At 35.6% G+C, this 18,823-nt stretch overlaps 4 protein-coding genes across 5 annotated transcripts; 2 read left to right on the forward strand and 2 right to left on the reverse strand.

Annotated features, from left to right (window-relative positions):
- Positions 1-1,142: 1,142 nt before the first annotated feature.
- On the forward strand, positions 1,143-3,312 carry LOC141913815 (axin interactor, dorsalization-associated protein-like). Its single transcript, XM_074804980.1, has 8 exons — positions 1,143-1,451; positions 1,630-1,747; positions 1,826-1,880; positions 1,965-2,033; positions 2,108-2,239; positions 2,327-2,449; positions 2,531-2,648; positions 2,737-3,312. The coding sequence occupies exons 1-8, from the start codon at positions 1,294-1,296 to the stop codon at positions 2,825-2,827; spliced, it is 864 nt and encodes a 287-aa protein (XP_074661081.1). The 5' UTR covers positions 1,143-1,293; the 3' UTR covers positions 2,828-3,312.
- A 496-nt stretch (positions 3,313-3,808) lies between these two features.
- Positions 3,809-6,967, reverse strand: LOC141906329 (uncharacterized). Its single transcript, XM_074795579.1, has 12 exons — positions 6,919-6,967; positions 6,493-6,780; positions 6,245-6,372; positions 6,014-6,169; positions 5,812-5,930; positions 5,583-5,734; positions 5,140-5,212; positions 4,928-5,039; positions 4,715-4,839; positions 4,541-4,616; positions 4,265-4,383; positions 3,809-4,194 (listed from the first exon to the last, which is right to left on the reverse strand). Exons 2-12 carry the CDS (start codon positions 6,693-6,695, stop codon positions 4,066-4,068), a joined length of 1,392 nt encoding a protein of 463 aa, XP_074651680.1. The 5' UTR covers positions 6,696-6,780; positions 6,919-6,967; the 3' UTR covers positions 3,809-4,065.
- Positions 6,937-8,753, forward strand: LOC141906340 (cell growth regulator with RING finger domain protein 1-like). Its single transcript, XM_074795591.1, has 6 exons — positions 6,937-7,116; positions 7,316-7,446; positions 7,587-7,761; positions 7,845-7,980; positions 8,066-8,182; positions 8,372-8,753. The coding sequence occupies exons 1-6, from the start codon at positions 7,007-7,009 to the stop codon at positions 8,669-8,671; spliced, it is 969 nt and encodes a 322-aa protein (XP_074651692.1). The 5' UTR covers positions 6,937-7,006; the 3' UTR covers positions 8,672-8,753.
- A 243-nt stretch (positions 8,754-8,996) lies between these two features.
- LOC141898977 (DNA topoisomerase 2-binding protein 1-like) lies at positions 8,997-18,768 on the reverse strand. Of its 2 annotated transcripts, none has more exons than XM_074785135.1 (42): positions 18,680-18,768; positions 18,132-18,221; positions 17,789-17,928; positions 17,660-17,705; positions 17,066-17,152; positions 16,874-16,981; positions 16,461-16,662; positions 16,150-16,215; positions 15,910-16,068; positions 15,587-15,816; positions 15,422-15,495; positions 15,233-15,322; positions 15,027-15,146; positions 14,728-14,834; positions 14,564-14,641; positions 14,371-14,487; positions 14,174-14,283; positions 13,933-14,045; positions 13,781-13,840; positions 13,562-13,705; positions 13,384-13,472; positions 13,111-13,289; positions 12,896-13,006; positions 12,733-12,807; positions 12,488-12,619; positions 12,242-12,394; positions 12,086-12,163; positions 11,889-11,957; positions 11,599-11,796; positions 11,403-11,500; positions 11,279-11,319; positions 11,087-11,182; positions 10,926-11,013; positions 10,720-10,843; positions 10,436-10,633; positions 10,265-10,358; positions 10,076-10,182; positions 9,876-9,986; positions 9,687-9,799; positions 9,532-9,604; positions 9,315-9,442; positions 8,997-9,229 (listed from the first exon to the last, which is right to left on the reverse strand). In XM_074785135.1, the coding sequence occupies exons 2-42, from the start codon at positions 18,213-18,215 to the stop codon at positions 9,148-9,150; spliced, it is 4,572 nt and encodes a 1,523-aa protein (XP_074641236.1). In that variant the 5' UTR covers positions 18,216-18,221; positions 18,680-18,768; the 3' UTR covers positions 8,997-9,147. The 2 variants fall into 2 exon arrangements, with proteins under 2 accessions (XP_074641236.1, XP_074641230.1); XM_074785129.1 differs by having other exon boundaries at positions 13,111-13,292.
- Positions 18,769-18,823: the final 55 nt, after the last annotated feature.

An 18,823-nucleotide genomic window follows, 5' to 3' on the forward strand; every position in this document is an offset into this window, starting at 1 on the left:
CCTGTACATTCAGGAATCTTTTTGCATGACCCGCTACAGACAGGCCTGTATCATCAAGTAACCTCATATGAAATTGCACTGAAAACTTTAGTTGGGGTGACTTGAGATACTGTCTCCCTAAGTCACCCTGGTTTGATAAATTTCCAACCTTTGGAACAATTGGATTCAAAACTACGTAGAACTGGATCCAGAACTGTAGAACTGAACGGCTGAAGCTACGTATTATTAGAAATCAAATAAAGCCAGAAAATTTGAAGAAATTTCGGTCTAGGAGACGCCTTCGGCCACTCGCTACTTTGCTTTTGATGGCTGATTGCGCGGGTCTTATCTAAATAAAGGCCGTACTCAAGTTGGTCAGTGAGGGATCGAGTTCAACTAATACACCTTTAACCTGTGGAAACAGTATGATATATTATGTACAGCCTTGCGCCGATAATCAAGTCTTTTTTATTTTGGTTCATTTAACCAATCCGTGAAATTGATTGTCCGACAACTATTTCCTAAAAAGTGTTGAAAGTCTCTTTTACACTCCCAAGACCGACTGCGGTGCGGAATGTACTGTGTGTATTGTAAGACCAAACTTGGTTTTCTCGCGCGAGAAATCAAAACATTTTGGTTTTCTCCCGCGGGAATTCAAAACTTTGTTTTTTCGCGCGAGAAAATCAAACTTTTTGAATTCTCATGCGAGGGAACCAAACTTTTTGAATTCTTGCGCGAGAAAACCAAAAACGGGCCACGGGTGAAAAATCTTTGTGTTCTAGCCGTACAGAAAATTTTTTTTCTATGACCGGAATCAGCCATACACCATGGTTCCGATTGGTTTTTTTTTTTTTTAATGTTTAAGGTATAGTATAGTCTTTTTGAACCGTTTTTTATAATAGTTATCAAAAAGATTACCATGTTACACCTGACGATGATCTCTAGGGTGAGATCGAAACGTCGTGTCTTTTATATATTTTAGATTGAATAAATAAATTCCGGTTTTTAAATTCTTTTAATCTGTAAAAAGTGGGATTTTATCTTATTATCCGTTCACCACGGTTGAGTGTGGTTATCGTTCTACCATGTTAACTATGTATCATAAAGGTACGGTTTATATTTGAATTTAATTTGTTACTTATAATCTCAAGGTCGCTGAGCTGAGTTGTTGACATTTGGGCATTTGGGGGCCTTACCTGACATTTTACTCTCTTTCTAACATATTTTTGACATTTATGTGAATTTTTTTCGAGTTAATGAAGAAATCATGTAATGTGGAATATTTGTGAAGTCGTGTGAATACAGTTGAGAGAGATGGCTACCGCTACGAGTGAAGATGTGGTCGATGATTTATTAGTAGATGATGATTTTGATCAATCAAAACTTATTCAAGTCTGGTGGACGATACTAAAGAAATCTACTGATTATGACGCATGGGGTCAACCAGTTGAGGCTGTGGAAGGCTACAAGCAGTAAGTTGCCATAATAGCCATATTTATAGTCTGAATACCAGTCGTTGTTACGGGTTGTTTGTGGAACTACGTACGGCTAACTAGAGACTACCATATTTACACATCTATGTTTAGCAGTACAATAGGCCTACCGGGGTAGGTTATGTACTGTGCTCTGATTTTGTTATTCGATCTGCAGGTTGTCACAAGAAATTCCCAAAAGAACTCGCCCAGATCAAACTTATTTCACCGATGACCAAAAGAAAGTTCTTCAGAAATTAGTGGTTTGTTTAGAGTTAAGATCACAGGCGTTGCAGGTAGAAATCCTCATCAAACTGCCAAGGTTTTATGAAAAGCAAGATAGGGCTGTTAAGAATGGTATTAATCTTTTTCAGAATCCTCAAAGAAGTATGGAAGTGACCTTAGATCATCTTAAAAGAATTTTATCTGGTAATCGAAAAATCTTCTCCAACAAGATAGCCTAACCGAATAGTTGTTGGACAGCTTTGAATTACATGTTGTTACTTTTTTAAGGACTGCCATCATTGTTTGGTATTACATCAATAGAAAATGAGGGTAAACTCATAAAAAATAGCTCTGAAGGTACGTGTTATTCTGCTTTTCTTTGATCATTAAAATGCTATTCTGTAATAAGCAATGGTGTTTACCTATTTTAGCTCCAGCAAGTCTTGTGTCTCTTCCACCTCTTCCTGGACAAGATCAAACAAAAATATCATTATGGATTGAAAAACTTGGTATCAAGGATGCTCCACAGTATATCGATTCATTTATCACTGTTGCTGTTAAAGGTTTAATCATTCATTCATGTGCCATACTAAATCCAATAGATTTATGATAAAAATAGCCTTGTATCTTGTATTATCTTTTATTTCAAGATGCTAAGGGAATAGATCTAAACACTCCTATCGATACACCAATGTCTAATCATCGGGATGAAAATTATGTATATTTCGGGTCAGAAATAACTATAGAGAGACCACTTGAATGTCTTCCCACTGGTAAGGGTCTTCCGCTTTTAACAATAAGATTCTATCGAGGGATATTAGGAGTGTGAGGGAATATGTTGTTTATTCTGACAGGGTTTGCCATTTTCTTGGAATTTCGCCACTATAAGCCTAAAAAGAAGACTGTGAGCACCAAATGCTGGACTTTTCTTGAACGCGATGAAATCAAAGATGGTCCTGTGATTGCTGAATTGTAAGTTATTTCTGATTTTGATACTTGATTTGTTTGAGCCTATTCTAAATTTAATGTATTCAAAGTTTGGTCATTTCTGCATTTTCAGGTATAAAAAACCAACTGACTGCAAAAGGAAAAGTATTAATCTGTTAACTACAAAGCCATTATATTTACATGCAAAACTGACCTTGACTTGAATTTTTTCTCTAGTATTTATGTTGTCTCATTTATCATGGTTAGATATCTCTTATTCATGTGCTTTGACTGATCAACTATGTTTAAGTGGAAAACATATTAACCTCTCAGGGTAAAATCAGATGATTGAGAATACGGTATGTGAAGCTGCGTGAATTAGAATATGAGGAATCTTTTATACTTTCAAACCACTTATTTAAGATTTTATTTCCATATTAGATTGTGCTATTTTACAAGCTTGTAGCTGTATGTACATATCCTGCAATAAGTGTCTATGCAATATCTAACTTTTTATAATCATTGTACATGTATTCAATTTCCTGCATTCCTGCAAGAGTTTTATATCAGCAGTAGATATAGTGATAATTTAATTAACTAATTTACAACTTTACATGTATTGGATATCAAAGACTTACTAAATAAACCATGCAATTGTTGGTCTATTATTGGAGTCTATTAATACTGTATGTGTATGTTAGTCTGTCATTGGAGTCATCTCATCTTGTATGATTTATTCTATTTTACAAAATACATTTTGAATTATATATTGGAAGTTTTGACTTTTTGTGTCTTATAGTTTCATGAAGACGACATTCATTATAGAATTTTAAGATCTTGCCTGCCCGATATTTATTCAGCCTTTACGTATGTGATGGACTCTGTTCCACGTAGAAGTTGGCTGTTGGAAGTTAAATGGCTGGTCCAGTAATTTTTGCACTGAATAAAGAATTGGGATAGAGGAATGCCATATAGCCATCCACGAACTATTTTTGGTGAATACCAGTATATCTTCAGGAATTTTGGTATCATGTCCATAGTTATTGTCCATAAATTCTACATCTGTCTCATTGAAATAAGTTGAAGAAGTTAAGATGATAATATCTGTTTCTTTTCCATCTACATATTGTTCTTTCCCCGTCACACACCATTCTAAACAACAAACAAAATTTTCAACATTCTTAATATTTATTTTAACTGCTGGCACATAAAAGAAGCATCATAAAAAGTTACACATCTTAAAGACATAGTAGCTTGAACAACATTTCAGTAATCTCGTGTGTATAATTTTATCAAGTAACTTATCACTGCAAATTTAATAGTTTTGAAATATAAAAAATACTAAAAACTCTTCAGATTCACACTAAGTGGAAGACACTCTGATATATGTACAACTTAGCATCAATGATAGAAATTCTATCCTCATAGGAATGTGTTGTGTATGGATTGTCCTACTTATTCATCACCAGTAGCTGATCATCGTCATTAGACCAGGTTTCTCTGGTGAAGCTGTAATCAAACGCGTGTCTCCTACCCACAATTTGTACAGTATATTCGGATTACGATGAACGCGATTAAGAATTTTTAGATCCTAAAAGAAAGAAATTTTTACTCAGATATTGATCCCAAAAAGGAGTACCGAATTAACTATGCTTACGTACCTTCCAATCCCAAATGACTATTCTCTTCTGATCTCCTCCGCTGATTAGTTTTTCATTATCTATGTGGAGACAACGTACCGTACCAATATGTCCATCGTTAAACACCTTTAATATGCAGCCTGGATATATGAAAAAACAAGTAAATCCACTTATAACACACTATAGCGGTATACCCATTATTCAACACACTGGGTTAGTATTTGTCCAAATTTGAAAAATTATCTCTAGCATTTTTTGGTATGAATTAGAAAGCGCTGAAAGGAAAGTTAAATGTACCTGTGTGGTCCCAAACAATAACACAACTATCAGTACCTCCTGATGTAATCACATGCTCATTGTAGGCAACACAAAACTAGAAAATAATGAAAAAGGTCACAATAGCAAAAAAAAACAATTTTGAGTCCAGAAACTGGACCATGGAAGAACTACCCAGTACTTCAAATCACTTACAACTTCACCCATATGACCTCGTAGAATAAACTGACAAAGTCCATCATTAATTGTCCAAATTCTTAATGTTGAATCCGAACTTGCACTCACTAATTTCTTCTGGTCGAATTGAATCGCATTAATCACTGAAAATATACAGATTATCAGTATTATTTTCCATGTTTTAAATCACATAAAAATCTCTGCTGCAATTACTTTCTAGATTAAAAGTACCTTCTGTATGCCCCTCAAATCTCTGGCTCAATTGTCCTGTTTCAGTATTCCAGATCATTATTAAGTTGTCATACCCACCAGTAGCTACAAGCGTTCCATGAACTGCAAAACTCTGAAAAAATTCAGGAATGTCTTTGCATTATTATTATTATTACATTAGGGTCCATGACAATTTACACCAAAATCGTAAAGTTTTTGACTGCAATGTATACCTCAACATCATCAGTATGACCTCTCATTGTATATTTCAGTTCACCACATTTTATATCCCACACCATCATAGCCCTGAAATATAATATTCCAAACTGTCGTGCATGAATTTCCATTTCAGTCTTAAGAAAATTGACACCTTGTTTCTCATTTCTGCTAAGCTTAAAAACGTGGACCTGGCCAGCCACCTATCTACTCTATAAATAATTTTTTCAAAAATTATGATCAAGCTAACAATAACAGACCTGGCAGTTTTTGAAATGAACTGATTGCAAATGTTAATGCAGTCAACAAAATGACCCAGGCGATTAGACGAAACAAGGTATCTTTATTCTATTTTAGCCTCAGATTCCATTTAAAAAAGCATGCATGTGGTAATTGAAAAAAATTCTGTATCCCAAATCAGTGATTTATTCAATAAAGTTATAGCTAATTGCACCTTTACCTGTCAGCAGCCACACTGATTATTATGTTGCCATCAAATGCCATGTGATCTATGCTTGAATGGTGTCCTTGAAATGAGATCTTCTTTTGTAGGGTTGATGAATCATACACGTGGATTCCACCTCCATAACATCCCACGACCAACACATTGCCCTAAGTGGATTGAAGTAAATGTCGAAAAAAGGATTCTAATAATTTTGTCCTACATAAACACAATATAAATTTCCTACCTTGATTTTGACTGCAGTTAGAGGTTCTCCATTCACATTTAGTTTGTTGATACACTTACAAGTGTGCAGATCCCAAACACGAAGAGTTTTATCTTCTCCAGCACTAACAATCACTTGACCTTTCAGAAAGAATTTTTCGAGTTAGAGTAAAATAAATCCAGTCCCGTATGGAATTCCTGCAAACTTTATCTTTGTTACTTACTATTACAATCAAATGCATTGACTTTATCGGTGTGACCTCTTAAAGTTGGTGCCACACTATAGCGGCCTGTTTTCCAATTAATTTTCAAATGTTGAGCACGCATATAAATCTGTTTCCACTTATTCACTGGTTCTAACGTGGAATAATCCCCGACACCTAAAGACCGCAAAAAGAAAACGTTTTCAAAACTGAAAATAAGCGAACTATTTCGTGATGAAAACGAATGCACACCCTCATATGAAAAGACAGGAGATGTTCCAGATATATTAGTGACACTAGCATATAAACCAGTCGGTTGATCTAGTAAACCGAAAGGCAGTCCATATTTCAACCATCCATTTGCGAGACAATGATGTAACCTGAAAAATAAATTAGTTGCAATTGAATTTAGGAGAACCGATTAGTGTTTATCGGACTATTATTCTGGATTGAATTAATGTGTATGTTTGTTGACGTATCTTGATAAAGGAATCTCATACCATAGATGATCCTGGTTGGAGTTGATTCGTAAACTATGGCTACATCGTGATAAATGGCAAAGATCCTTCGGGTTCAAATAAGAAAATATCTTTTCTATGATTTCTTTCGGTAGTATCTCTGTAAAATCGACCATCTCCATACCAGCATACTTAAATCCCAATTCTCGACGAACAACAATATGTTTTGTATTGGTTTTACCCATCACTCAATCAGCTCTGTTTCTTGGTGATCAGCATTTTCAAAGTTTATTTATTGCTACACTTTAGTAGGTGTAGGCCTGGCCCGGCCTAGCTTTGGAAGGCATAAAAGCAATTCAATTCTCAGGGATTAAACACAAGCTATAAAAGCCTAATATTAATTGTTGCTTATTCACAATTTTCTCATTTAAGCATGGAATTAGTAATTTATTCCATGACACTACATACATAACGTGAACATAACAATGAAATGTCAAAAACTCAAACTGTCAAAATAAACGGACTTCCGGGTCGACGACCTTGAGCTAAAACCAAAATGTCATCCGAAGTAACGAAGTTAATGTATTCGTTCATGCATTTATCGAATTTTCTGTCTATAAGTGCCGTGTTGATATGCCTAGCATTAATGTTCATATTCATAGTCAGGTAATTAACGTATTTTAAGGTGGCATACAGCTCAATGTTATTAGTAACTGTTCACACAAGGGTTAGGGGTAAAGATAAAATATTAAGTTACCGGGGACGTCCCGATATTGGGTTATCGTTTGAGTACCAAATTTTTGCTCAATGCAAACTAAATGCATGTGATGCGACCCAATTCCTGTTATTTTTGCTTCTTTTTCAGGATAAATGGGGAGCACAATAATGTTGGTATGCGCATAACACGGCAATCATTTGTTCCAGCACAAGATATTGTGGGAATATTCAACCCATTCGAAATAAAATTCCCAAATCTACAAAATAAATCGCTTTCTGGTAAATGGAGACGGCATGATTTTATCCTTTACACAATCTCATTTTCATAAGAGTTTTACTGTTACTTAAATCTGTTAAATGTATTAAATATTTTTGTCTTGATTGAACTGTTGAAATAACTTATTTCGATGATATTTCAGATGGAGTCCATTGTTCAATCACAACTAAGATCCCATGTTATATTCAGACATTTTGGGGAGCAGTAATAGATAAGACCCATTGGAAAATTCGACTGCCATGGAGGCAGTACTTGGATGAATTACTGTCAGACAGTCTACTGAATGATCAATGCATTATTAAAGATGTTCCTCAATTGTATCTTTTTTCGTAATATTTTATTGAAAAGATGACCATTCCATTAAAACCCGTATGAAATTATCCTTAATTCTCATATCTAGATTACACAGCGGAACGCATCATATGCATTTACAAACAGAGTTAAAAGTTGAGAGTCTTGGTCAGTCACCTCGTGCAAGGTATCCTCTGGTCATTATTATGTCTACTCAAAACATCTATGATTCAGATAGCTCTGTGGTAAGGTGGATAATCTTTCTCAAGATTCACTTTAAATTGTGATACAGCTCTTAAATCTACTCACGGTATTGATCTATTATTGTAGATCAGTCTCATATCAATACTTCACCTGAAGGACAGCGTATGCGATGGGGCGTCACATTTGATATATAGTTACATAAAATCAAACCAAGGGGATGTCGGTCACCTATGCTCATTACAAGTAAGCACACATTTATGGCCTCAAGAATTGATTATTTGTGAGAATTTTTAAATAATTCAGATGACAGATTTTTCACAGGAAGGAAAGTGCCTCGCGGTCAAATAATGCTTCAATCCCTTTAATTTGGATGCCACATTCCTTAAGGGGCACAACTAGTTCAGTTAAAAATCCTACATTATATATTTTCAGCAACTGTATGTAAGTGATCAGCAGTCAGATGGTCGTGGTTGTGTGGTGTGCTGCAATGGACCGGTGTTTTGTGCTTTGTTACCATGTCGACATACGTGTGTCTGTAAAAACTGTTTCTCTAAATTGGATCGATGCCCTATGTGTCGGTCGTTGATTACATCATTTTTCTCAATCGAAGAACACAATGAAAACCCTGTAAACTATGACCAGGAGGATGATATACAAATGCAGAATCTATCATGGATGCAAACCATTGAACTTTGGAATCAAAGAGTTAATGAATATTTTGGTTTCGTTTGAAGATTTGTTATTACTTTGGCGACGCTCAAGTGCTGTATATGTTTTTCAGTTGTTCTTTTTTAAGAAAGTTTTAATTCTACAATTGCTGTGTGTTAGTTGTTTGATTTATCAGTCATTGATGGTTAATTTGTAACACCGGAAGATGATTTAGCTTAATTCTGGATCCAGTTCTAGCAGTGAGCAAGTTGAAAGGACGCTGTCATTGATCGAAAGCATCTAGAAGGGCCGATAATCGACTACAAATCCAAAATCAGAGATTTATGACATCAAATGTGAAATGTTTATTATAAAAATGTACATCACAATGTGTATTTTACAAATCTAAATGGATAGAATGTGCAGTAGAAACAGAAGTTACCAGCAACTTTCAAATTTTAAAGAATTCAGTAAATATTATAAATAATTACAGTGAGTCAGATTCATTAACTCTATTGCATCAGTCTACGACCCAGAAACTCTGATTTGAAAGAAAGGAACTAATTACAATTCACCTTCATTTTCTTAGCTTCATTACTCAATACTAATGTATCTGAGCCTTTTCTCTTATGGTTTGGATGCCTGAAAAGTCAAATGGACAATAGAAATAGAAAACATAATTTCTTGAAATTACTTGAGCCACAGCTCAAATCTCAAATATATTTACCTCATAACAGAAGCAGCAACTTGATTGATGTAAAAAGAATTTGGCGTAGGCTCGTTGACCAGGAAAGCACCAATATATTCAGGTTTCAAACAGTCAATTCCAGCTTTTACAAACTCATTTACTGGAAACTAAAAGAAACAAAGTCATTATAGAAGAGATAATGGAATAAGAGTTGGGTTTTAAACCAAACATCATCAAAGACTATTTTTTAATTTACCTCAGTTTTTGATTTGGTCTCGATAAATGCATGAGTACAAGATTCTAATACATTCGGGCTTGAATACGGTGGTCTGAAATTATAGGTGGATGCAATATGGTAGAGCACCAGGTATATGAAAATCTAAACAGTTGCCCCTTGTGATATAAACATACCTCGTTGCTAATACCGTCCCTCCACCTGCCTCTATCAGCCGTTTAAACCCAGTCACTTTATGTGGCGTACAACAGAAAACAACACTCCAACCGCAGAAAGCTCCTTCGTGATGCTGAAAACAAATTAAACGCACAACTCAACACATTCTTGATAAGAAACAGCGGTTGAATAAACCGTTGAAAACTCACTTGTTCAACCCTCAATCTCCATCTATGAGCAGCAGATGCTAAATCAAGCGACAATTTACTGAGGCCAGTCATACCTTCTGTACTAATACTACCCCACTCATGTTCAGACTCCTACAAGTAAACAAACGCATTATAGATATAGATATAGGGAAGAGATATTGTGAAATACTGTATTATATGTATGAATGTTACTAACTTACATCGACAAAGTGACCGGCAAGCTTACACGCTTGGAAGTAAGACTTATGTAAAACCCATTTTCCAGAAGCTATAGATGCCAATACCTTTTCATTACGTGTAGGTACCTCTGAAAATTTTCAAATCATGCAAATTCATGGTGAAAGAATGGCATTTTGTGTACTATAAATATTCTTTAAATCATTACTTACCTATAACTAGATGTGTGGATTTTGTATCAAAATGTTGCGAGTCTGAACAAATACCACCAAGCTGCTCAATTAATGCACCATAAACTGTGCGTTCCTAAAAAAGAATCAAGTTTTGATGACTAGAAGCTAGAGAATCTATTTCTGTTCAATCAACTCTTTACGAATACCTACTTCAACAGATATTCCGGACAACAAGAAAACAGGATTGGTCTTCAATTTCATCCCTTCTTCCTCATTTAAATCGTCGCCATCGTCGATCAACTCAATAGGCTGTGGTGGTGGAATGTTAGTAGATTTAGGTCGAGGGAACGTAAGTGATGGTGGTTCTGGGGTTACTGTACGGTCTGCTTGATGGTCATTCTGTGCATCCTGTAAATTAATGATAAAATGAAATGCTGTTCTGAAGATTACAGGTAAGTCTTCCAAATAAGACTCACGATTACAATATTTCATACCAGTGGTTGGTCAATTGGTACATTATCTGCATTCGAAGGAAAAACCGGCTGAAACTGAAAATCATTAGGTTGAGTTGGATTATAAGCACGCTCTAATTCATCAGCCATCTTCTCTCTTTCTAATCTACAAAAAGATTTGAATTATCCCTATACATGTGATCTCAATAGAAACGAATGATTTTCTAGGTGATTAGTTTTGAATTTACCTGCCAGTAGGATCGTCCCACATTACTTCTAAACTCTGTGAAGCTTCACACTGAGTGTCTGGTGGCGCAATATTTTCCACAATTTCTTCTATAAGTATATCGATTGATTTAATCAGAAGCTAAAAACAATAATTCTACAACAAAACTACCGGGAATCGTACCTTTTGAGGTATGTTTCACAAATTTGGATCGTGTTGACTTTGACTCATTACTGACATTACTTTCATTTGACGATGAAGCATTTAACTGTCCGAACGCTACAGAGAGAAAGAATACAATGAATGGCGCATAATTCAAAATAGCACATTATACATTGATAAACCGGTAATAGACAATTTATAATTAAAACTTACAGTTGAGCCGCCTACTTTTCCGTCTTTCGGGTTTTTGGCCTCTGTAATTACGATCAAGAGTTTGAGTTCATGCATCAAATAGATGAAAAAGAAAAGATACTGGACGTATTAGAAATTTGCTTACTTTGTGGCATTAATAAGGTCTTCCATCTGTTTACATAAAACTTTACTGCTCTCTGATACAGTCATAGAAGTCTCTTCTACATTCTCTTTAGTGGCATTCTGATAAAAATGAAAGGAAACAGCCTGTACAAGGTTTACTGGTACGTTGTATCCAAATGAGATAATATGTCACGATATGTATGGTAAGCTTTATCTACCTGAATTGGCTCAGACTCTTCATTGATGTCTATGTTATTAGCACTAGGAGCAGGAGTAGCTGCAGCAGCTGGGGTACGTTCATCTTCTGATGAATTACTTTTTGAGGTCGTTTCCTCTTGGTTCGAATCGCCAGTAGTACTGCTATTACGCACGGACCTGCGTGTGGACCGACCTGTTGGAGTCGGTGTCGAGACTGACTGTTGAAAAGTGGATGAAAATCCAAAATTAGATTAGCCTTGCATAGTTTCTCTTTATTTCAATGATTAAGTACATACTGGTTGGTACATACCAGACTCATTTTTGGATTATAATTGTGTGGAAAAAGTGCCTCCTCAACTTTAGAATTCATATCTTTACACTAAAAAATACATTTTCAAGTTGTTAAGAACTGTAACATTTTCTAATGAATCCTGGACAAGTGTTCTGGTTTCAATTTATTTCGTGTAATAGAATTTTGCTGTGTATGTATTTTCATAAGATACATGCCAGTAATAGCCAATACGGTGATATGATGAACTTTTTCTGCTGTTTGGCTGTCTTATACTCTTTATCAGTTCCACGGCCCTGAAAGTCAACAGTTCATACATATAAATATACTTAACTCTTAAGTTGAGAGTTTGGCACTAGAAGCGTGTGTCATACCTGATAAAGTAAATGAGTAACAGAGGAATCATATGTCCATCGATAGTCTGCTCCTAATGGACCAGCTATATTGTGGTATTCAGCTTGTTTAGCTTGCAGTTTCTTACTGACATAAATCACAACACCAGCAAGTGGTTTATTTAGATCGTTATCCTGTGTTTTAAGTAAATTAATACACAAAGATTGTTACAGTTCTACGAATGAATAAAGGAGGAGTTCACACTGAGTTACAATTACTCAACTGACCTCAGAATTTCGCGTGTTTTGTTCAACATCGTCCTCAGCTCCACCAACCAGAGCCTGGTCAAGTTGTAATCCTCCTTTCGCCATATTCTCTACCCCTTTTGCTAAATTCCTACTGATCAATTCAGCAATGGGCTAAACAATTTGGGAATGAAAATCAAAAGATACAGTGTAAAAACTCATTTCCAATATCTACAAAATATACACGTACACTAGTAATGTGTTGTGTTTTATCTGCAGAGACTTACTGTACTATTTCTTCTCTTTAGTTGTCCAGCCTGCCTTACAGCATTAACTGGAGTTTTAATAGCATCGAGGAAAGCCTAGAGAATATTTCAAGTATTTCGTTAGATCTAGCATATATTTTTTGTGTTTACTCACAATATCCTCCACTTGGCTACATGCACTTACCGCGCAATCAAAGTTTGGTATAAATGGTTTATCGGGGTTCAGAAATTGTCCAGGTGACACTAAATTATGATTGGGTTTCGGCGTCAAAGATTCTGCGCTTGCCATCAATGCCTTCAATACAAAATATTCAATTAGTTACGAAATTAGATATTATCCGAATGTCATCATCGTTTTTGTCATTAGTGACTTTAATAAAACATTTTTGGTCTTTTTACCTGTACTCTTTGATTAATGAGTTTAGGCGTTTTTGGTGGAATATTTAAATCTCTTGGAGATTGCAGAGGTAAACTTTCACGATCTGTTGGTATTCGATTGGTACTGGTAGGTGTAATTGCTATATTTCGCTTGTTTGATGTCGGAGTGTTAGTGGCGGAACTAGTACTGGTATTCATATCTTCTTGTTTTCATAAATAAAAAGTTTATATTCATAATTCTGTCAAAAGAACAACGAACTAAAGTCACATCAACCATGAAAATTCGATGCTCACTCGATGCTGCCGCCGCCGCTGTTGTTGTATCAACTGAATATTTATCTTCTGCTATCTTTCTACCAGTTTTAGCACACTCATACAGCCATCTACATTGTAAAGAAAGGAGAGATTAACCTAAACAAGACATTTCGAAAAACAAAAAAAAGTTGAATTAAATGAAATAACAATGACTTACTCTTCTCGGACAATTTGAATTTTCCATTTAACAGCAGCCTTGTATTTGCTGCTACCTATACCAGCAGGAATATTGACCAGTAAATGAGTGCTCGCTTTCAACGCTTGCTCGCTTTTAGCTTTGTGAGCTAAATGATCTTGTACGCTGAAATAAGAAACAAACTATTGCTTGAATTGTGGCCGAAAATAGATGAAAAGAATATTGATCGGACAAACTCACCAGGCTCCTAAACTTTCAGCTATCTGGTGCAAACAATTACGAAACGATCCAACAAAACCGCTTTAATCAGAAAGAAAATCACATTGTTAATACCAACTGATAAAGAAACTTGAAACGTTATCCATATTGCATCATCAATTTTTTATTGTAACCTGATAGTAACAACACATCCGGTAAGAGGCTGTGCATCTGCTGCAAGTGTTAATGGTCGATACAACACATGATCATCAACTGAGAGTAATGCTTGTTCTTCAATACATCGATCCTAAAATACAAATAAGTATTTCGTTAGATAGCCAAAACCTAGCATATATTTTTTTGCTGTTTACTCGCACATCGCACGATAACCTGTGGACCACTGATAGACGACTGAGGGGTTAATAGGAGACTTACAATCCATGCAGTAGATACGACTTCACCAACTGTGATGTTAACAGGATAACCGAATAATGGAACCACGGCGTAATCAACAACATGTCGTACGACTGATTGAACCAACTTTCCTGTAATCAGTAAATACTTACAATCAGTCACTTGATGTTTGACATTTTTAGATCGATAATCCTCAATATATTTAGGCTTTAATTTACCTCCCATTTCAGTAATGATTTCTTTTAGATGCTCAACATCTGTGTCTAACCCAAATAGGATGAACTCTTTGTCTTTAAACGGTAGCGCCCAGTATGTTGTTTCCATTGTATTGTCAACTATCAAAACATCAAATATGTTATAGATTATCCATGCATTCATTCATCCTGAATCATTATAGATCTTCAATCATACCTAGTTGTGAATTGTTATCCGGTACTGGAGGAGCTGTCATGTCATGATCTGGGTCATCCAACTGTCGTTCTGGGTCACCTGAAAAAGAAAATAGCAAAGCACTGATACCTGTCTGGAGAGGGATGAATGAGGTTTAGGTGACATTAACTAAAAGTGTCACTCACCTAAATACTGGCTCAAAATATCATTCATATCATCCTGATTATTTTCCAATTGGTTAGGCTTAGGAAAGGGATCTTTCTCATTTTGTTTAGGCTTGACATCCATTTTCCTAGAGATAACAAACAAACGTTTTACCACAAATTTCTCTTAATACCACATTCAAATCAGTATTTCTACCATAGTTAGAGATGATTTGATAAAAAAGAACTATTAGTTTATCGAAAAATGTTGCTCAAATAATGACTAATAAGCTATTCTTAACTGACACATGTTAAGATCATGTACCGGTACCAATACTTACTTTTTAGGTATATCTATTTTTTGATCAGATGTTGCTTTTTCAAAGCGGAAAGGTATCTCATCAACAGGATGTCCTTGTTGTAAACTCTCGAGCAGCCATGAAAGAGTCACTACTTTGGGCCTATCAGTATAAGAATTGTGTAAATGCAAACATAAAATTGATTTTAAACATGGCAATTTCATTACTTACAGTACATTGTTACTTACTCAAACGATTCTTTGATTATCAAATCCAAGTCTGATTGAATTCTTTCACCCATTATTACATGTGTTACACACTCATTTATATTGCTATAGCTGAAAAATGTAGATTAGCAATTATCAACTGTTACAAAAACGAAATAACTATAAAATGATCAGTTCGAAAATATGCAACTGGTCATTTGTCTCACACACCGTGTTGCGCCTCCTAAATTGATGATTTTCTTCACTTTTTCACTGTCTTGTTGCGAGAATCCCACCACATAAATCTGTAAGCATTTAGAAAATCGTGATTTAAAGACTTATGTAAAATGACTAAATCCGTTAGGTTAGCTGGTCAGGTAAGAACCTCAAAGTTACCTTACAGCCATCAAGGAACATTTCGTGGGATTGAACTTCAGGTGAATTCAGATCAAGATTTTTCAATTCTATCAATTCTGGTTTCAGGTCAGAACTAGAGGGTCGTCGAGTAAAGCTTGTCAGAGGTTTCGCCATCTCCATTGAAGCATCTGTGGTTTCATCTATTGCAGATACTGCCGACATATTAGACGAGTCGATACAGCTGATATCCGTTAATGAGTGCAATGATGCTGAAATATATTTAAAGACACATTTGAAAAATATGATAAGTTTTTACCACAGGACAGGCCACTAATTCCAGCAGGAACAAATGATATCAATACCTCTATCCTTAGTAGGTGTAGAGGTAGCTTTCGATTTGTCAGGACCAACAGTATACAGTGTTTCATCCAAACGATAACCTCGCTCAACTGAATCGTGTAACCACTGTGGACTTACGATCAGTATACCTTTCCATTTAACAGCAAAAGTATATTTTTTACCTAAAATGTAATATTCCGGACATGATAACTGAAAAAAGATTTCTATTGACGGAAAATTTCAAATCTTTGTCATCAATTTACCACGCGGTTCTGATGTAACAAGGTGCGTGCATTCTTTGGCTATCATCTGACCTGAGAAACGTCCACCTAAAAAGAATTCAAGATGATTTTTCCTTATTTATAGGGTTCAAATTCTATTTGGGGTGATTGTACAAAATAAGCATGATTAAGGGGAGATTGACCATAAATGATATATTTTGAATAATTTCGTTAATAAAAGTTTCATCATTCTAAAAAAAATTTTATATGGAAAATTCGAATTTTTTTGTTAAAAAACACTGACCTGGGGCATTTAAAGCAGGGTTAACGCTAGTTTTTTAATGTACACTTACCAGCATCTTCAATCAACAGCTTATACCGCGCTCTTTCACTTAGGTCAAATCCTGATAATGTTATCACGGCCTTGTAAAAGACAGGAGTTCTAAGATGGGAGAATTGTTCCTCAGTTGCTGCACATATGCGTTTTTGTGATTCTTTCCAGACAGCGTCAATCCATTCAGGCAACATTATAGGCACACCCATCTGGCCAGCAACCTAAAAATAAAAATAAATTACAATAAAACCCTGCTAGGGCACGTGAATGATCTACCACCAGGTCTATACCTAGCCGACCATACCTAGTCGAACTTTTTCACTAGTTACTCAGTCTTCTTCAACTTTTCTCTTGAGTTAATCAGAAAATTAAGGGTTTTTTATCTGTGTGCATTTCGAAATCAAAGGAATAGAAAAATTTAGTGTGACTAACCAGATATTTTTGTGAGCCAGTATCTGCTGCTACGAGATGAGTCACATTGTCGTTGAATTGTTTGTCAACTTTTCCACCCATGTACTTGACTAATTTAAAACATTTGTTCTGGAAAAAACGAAAAAAAAAACTTAAATGCATATTTTCAAAGTTATTCGTTCTGGCATAATGAAGTGCAAAATAAGAACTGACTCGTTGTTCAGTGGGAACTCCTGTACAGCAAATTGTCAAGTTATTCATAGACATACAGAACACTGGATGTGGAAATCTTGGAAAACCCTAGAAAAATAAGAGAATTAAAAACAGTGAATATACAATGTAATACAACTGGGCCGGATCAAGGAAGGCCACTGTCCAGAAGAAAATAAAAAGTATTTCATGAATGAAGCAGCCAAGTAAAAGGTTATAATACCTGTTGGTAATAATACATCGAACTAAGTGCCATAGAGGAGTAGCTTGCATGCATTTTAAGTTGATGTACATAAGAATAGATGTTTAAACACTTAAGAGCTATACCATTTTATATTCAATATTGCCACAAGGACATAATGAAACAGGATTGGCGTTTTCACGAGGTTCTGCCCTCGGTTTTAGATTATTTTTGAGTAAATACATCCGAAAGCTTGCAATTTCTGAGAGGAGTTTATTCGTGTCAAATTGACAAGTTTTAACAATCTGTCATGATGAAAAGGGCAACCTCAACGGGAAGGAAAGGGTCCGAACCACCGAGATCACCACCTAAATCCACCCCTGTATAAAACGAGGACATATCTCCAACAAACTTACCACACCAAGCTGAAAGCAGTTAATTGCACAGAATGGTCCATATATCCTAAAAATAATAATATGAATAATATGAAATCATATTTTTCACAAGGCAAAATCAGTTCCAATAAAAATGGATGAAGAATTTACCGATTTTTAGTCGATTCTAAATGCTGGAATTCAGGAGTTGAAAAATCATTTACAAACATTGTAACTCGTGATTTTTTCTCTTTGATCGCATAACATTCATCTTTACTAATCCAAATTGGTGAAGTCTCTGCCCCCAAAATCTACAATAGAGAATCCTCAAAAATAAAAAGTGCCTTTTGTGAATGAATGACTATAGGCCTACACTACCCCACACAGTCAGTCACAATGATCTTATCTCCGATCTAATATCATACCTAGTCTGAATACCAGACAATCTTGGGCTATCCCTAGATCCATACACGTGAGTTTTGGGAATGATGACCATTATTACAATCGCACATACCTTGAATGCCTGAAGCAAAGGCTGCGGTATTGATTTTTCATCACCATCCGGCACCGGTTTCAGGAAATAAACTGCCAAATTCATTTTCACCTAAAAATATACAAGCATTTAAGGAATATGTATCGTAAGTACTTTTCACCTCACTTCTTCTTTCTGTAGCTTACTACCAATGCCCCCTACTTAAACTACCGCACCGGACGGGACCTACGTTATTAACAGGCGATCAATTGGGAATGAAATGTCTTTTTTATACTTTTTGAATTTCTCTCCGGATGTCAATGATTGGTCAGTGGGTGGTGTAATGGGTGGTGTGACAGCAGGTGTGGTAGACTTTCCATAAAAAGAAATTTTTCATTCACTATTTTCAAAACCTGGCCCTCTCATCTGGACCTGTCTCACTCTCAGTCTCAGTGTCTGGCTCTGCGCCCCTGACCTGTGGCTGTGCGCCTGTTTTAAAGTTTACGACAATTGAAAACCACCAAATTAGGGCATTGGGCGCTGGTCGCATGTTCAAATTTTGTCGAAAGAAAGGATATATTATGATATACCTTCGCATTGTCATTCAGTTTCGTCAATTATTGTTTGATATTGTTTTTTTTATCGCGATTTGATTTTCGCCCCAGCGGATGTAAGAAAGTGCCCTCTACTGGGAAGAAGTTTACTCGCCTTCCAAAACAGTCAAATTCAATTAA

This window comes from Tubulanus polymorphus, chromosome 1, assembly GCF_964204645.1.
Source record: "Tubulanus polymorphus chromosome 1, tnTubPoly1.2, whole genome shotgun sequence".
In the NCBI taxonomy this organism is placed as follows: Eukaryota; Metazoa; Nemertea; class Palaeonemertea; order Tubulaniformes; family Tubulanidae; genus Tubulanus; species Tubulanus polymorphus.